This window comes from Colobus angolensis, unplaced genomic scaffold (genome assembly GCF_000951035.1).
Source record: "Colobus angolensis palliatus isolate OR3802 unplaced genomic scaffold, Cang.pa_1.0 Scaffold15, whole genome shotgun sequence".
NCBI classification, from domain to species: domain Eukaryota; kingdom Metazoa; phylum Chordata; class Mammalia; order Primates; family Cercopithecidae; genus Colobus; species Colobus angolensis.
The window spans coordinates 12391212-12393957 of NW_012114599.1; the positions used below are offsets into that span (position 1 = coordinate 12391212).

General features: G+C 40.0%; 1 protein-coding gene across 1 annotated transcript in view; it reads left to right on the forward strand.

Moving 5' to 3' along the window:
* Positions 1–1952, forward strand: part of SULT6B1 (sulfotransferase family, cytosolic, 6B, member 1) — a 28386-nt gene extending 26434 nt beyond the window's left edge. The window contains exon 7 of the mRNA XM_011936033.1: positions 1795–1952. Within this exon, the coding sequence (XP_011791423.1) occupies positions 1795–1952 (158 nt within the window). The remainder of the gene's footprint in view (positions 1–1794) is intronic.
* Positions 1953–2746: the final 794 nt, after the last annotated feature.

Consider the following 2746-nt stretch of genomic DNA (forward strand, 5'->3'; position numbering starts at 1 on the left):
CTCACTACAACGTCTGCCTCCTGGGTTCACGAGATTCTTGTGTGCACTGTCATGCCTGGCTAATTTTTTTGTATTTTTAGTAGAGACGGGGTTTTGCCATATTGGCCAGGCTGGTCTCAAACTCCTCTCCCAAAGTGCTGGATTACAGGTGTGAGCCACCGCACCTGGCCAATGACTCCTTTCTTTCTCTCTCTCTTTTTCTTTTTTTTCCAAGACAGAGTCTTGCTCTGTCACCCAGGCTGAAGTGCAGTAGCGCAACCTCAGCTCATGGCAACCTCCGCCTCCCGAATTCAATTGATTCTCCTGCCTCAGCCTCCTGAGTAGCTGGGATTATAGCCACCCATTACCATGCCCAGATAATTATTGTATTTTTAGTAGAGATGGCGTTTCAACATGTTGGCCAGGCTGGTCTCGAACTCCTGACCTCAGGTGATCCACCCATCTCGGCCTCCCAATGTGCTGGGATTACAGGTGTAAGCCACCATGCCTGGCCAATGACTTCTTACATTTCATTGGCCACTTTCCTTGCAGTGGTGGCTGGGAAATGTGACTTTTTTAAGCCAGGCATATTACTACACAGTTAAAATCAGGGTTTTGTCAATAAGGAAGAGGAAGAAAATGACTATAAGAGAGGCAATTAGCTCTCTCTGATGTGGATGATATTTACTATATTTCATTAAAGTATTCTAAGTTCTTGTGGAAATGTGTGATAATATAGCTTAAGGATTGCCAGTGTTATTTTTCATTGAGTATATGATGAAATAATGAGATGTAGAGGTAGCACATATACCAGCAAGGACAACAACAGCTAACAGCAGGCATCTATCATATATTAAACATTTTGTTGGGCTTAAATTTTATTGTAAAAAACACTGAAGTTCTGAGGCTGGGCACAGTGGCTCATGCCTGTAATCCCAGCACTTTGGGAGGCTGAGGTGGGTGGATCATGAGGTCAGGAGTTCAAGACCAGCCTGGCCAACATAGTGAAATATGGAACTTACAACTTCAACCTAAATGATCAAAAGATCATACGAGAAAAGTAACTTTCTTTACTGGTAACAGCCAATAAGAACAAACATCCCAAACTCAGGCAAAATAATACATTTTTGCAAAATTATTAGTATCTGAGGTCTTAACGAAAACTTGCTATAAAATGTTAACTTTCAAAGGGTATTTAAAGTCTTTAAGAGGCTTTAGAGAGAAAAATATCATTTCTCAAAAAGTGGAATTTTAAGTTCTAGGTGTTTGGAGAGGGGTAAGGTTAAGGGATCACTGAGGCTGATGGGCTCCCCCTAGTGATGTAAAGAAAACATATCACCTCCCACACCACAGATGGTGGAGTCCCAGTGGTGGTTGTTAACTTTACAACAGAAATCACGTTAGGTTTTAAGAGTGTAAAACTTTTGACTGGGCGCAGTAGCTCATGCCTGTAATGCCAGCACTTTGGGAGGCCGAGGCGGGCGGATCACCTGAGGCCAGGAGTTCGAGACAAGCCTGGCCAACATAGCAAAACCCCATCTCTACTAAAAATACAAAATTAGCCGGGTGTGGTGGCGGGCGCCTGTAATCCCAGCTACTTAGTAGGCTAAGGCAGGGAGAATTGCTTGAACCCAGAAGGCAGAGGTTGCAGTGAGCCGAGATCGCACCAGGGCGCTCCAGCCTGGGCAACAGAGCGAGACACCATCTGAAAAAACTAAACAAAGAGTGTAAAACTTTTTCCATGTGTCCATTTTAACATATCAGAGTGAAATATTGCGCTGAAAATGGTAAAAGCATGAAGAAATATTCTAACAGATATCTGGGTCTACTGTTTTTTGTGTGTTGTAGGTGAAGTTGGTGATTGGAAAAACTTGTTCAGTGAAACTCAGAATCAGGAAATGGATGAAAAATTCAAAGAGTGCTTAGCAGGCACCTCCCTCGGAGCAAAGTTGAAGTATGAATCATATTGCTAGGGTTGATTCCAGTCAATTCAGCAGGCCTAGATTTATTTTCCTTAATAATAATTAAGTTTAAATAATTAAATAACTCAATCAAATAATCAAATAATGATAATTAAACAATATTGAAATCTAAATAAAACAAAACAAAATAATAATACAATTTAATAATAATGGTAACATCAGAAATTTTTGAGCACAAATAAAAGTTTGTTAACTTTTTCAAGAAAGGGTATTTTAGCTGTCTCAAAGGGACTCTATTATTAATACATTGCACTAGAGTTTTAACTTATTTTGTGCTCTAGGTTCACGTAAGAGGGTAAACAGATACTATTAGATACATACCTAGAGCTGTGTTTGGCCATAGATGACACAGGCCTCCAAATGATGCACAATTTTCTGTACTTTTGTCATAATATAACTCCTTTCTTACTATGGATCAAAACACTTGGGGTGGCTATCTCAGACTTAATGTTGGGGGAGAGTTAATTCCAACTCTGCAATAAATTCCATTCTAATTTGGTTCAAGAAAAATGCATTGCTCATCTGCTCCATGTATGCCACTGCAGTAGGCCTTAGGAAGGCCCCTTCTCAAGGGACCTTATATTTCTACTTAATATGATCTTTAATTCAAAGCTAAAGGTAAAAGATTGTGTTATTTTACCATAAAGACTTTTTCTTTTTCTTCTCTTTTTTTTTTTTTTTGAGACAAAGTCTCACTCTGTCACCCAGGATGGGGTGCAGTGGCACAATCTCGGCTCACTGCAACCTCCACCTCTCAGGTTCAAACAATTATATTTTTAGACTAT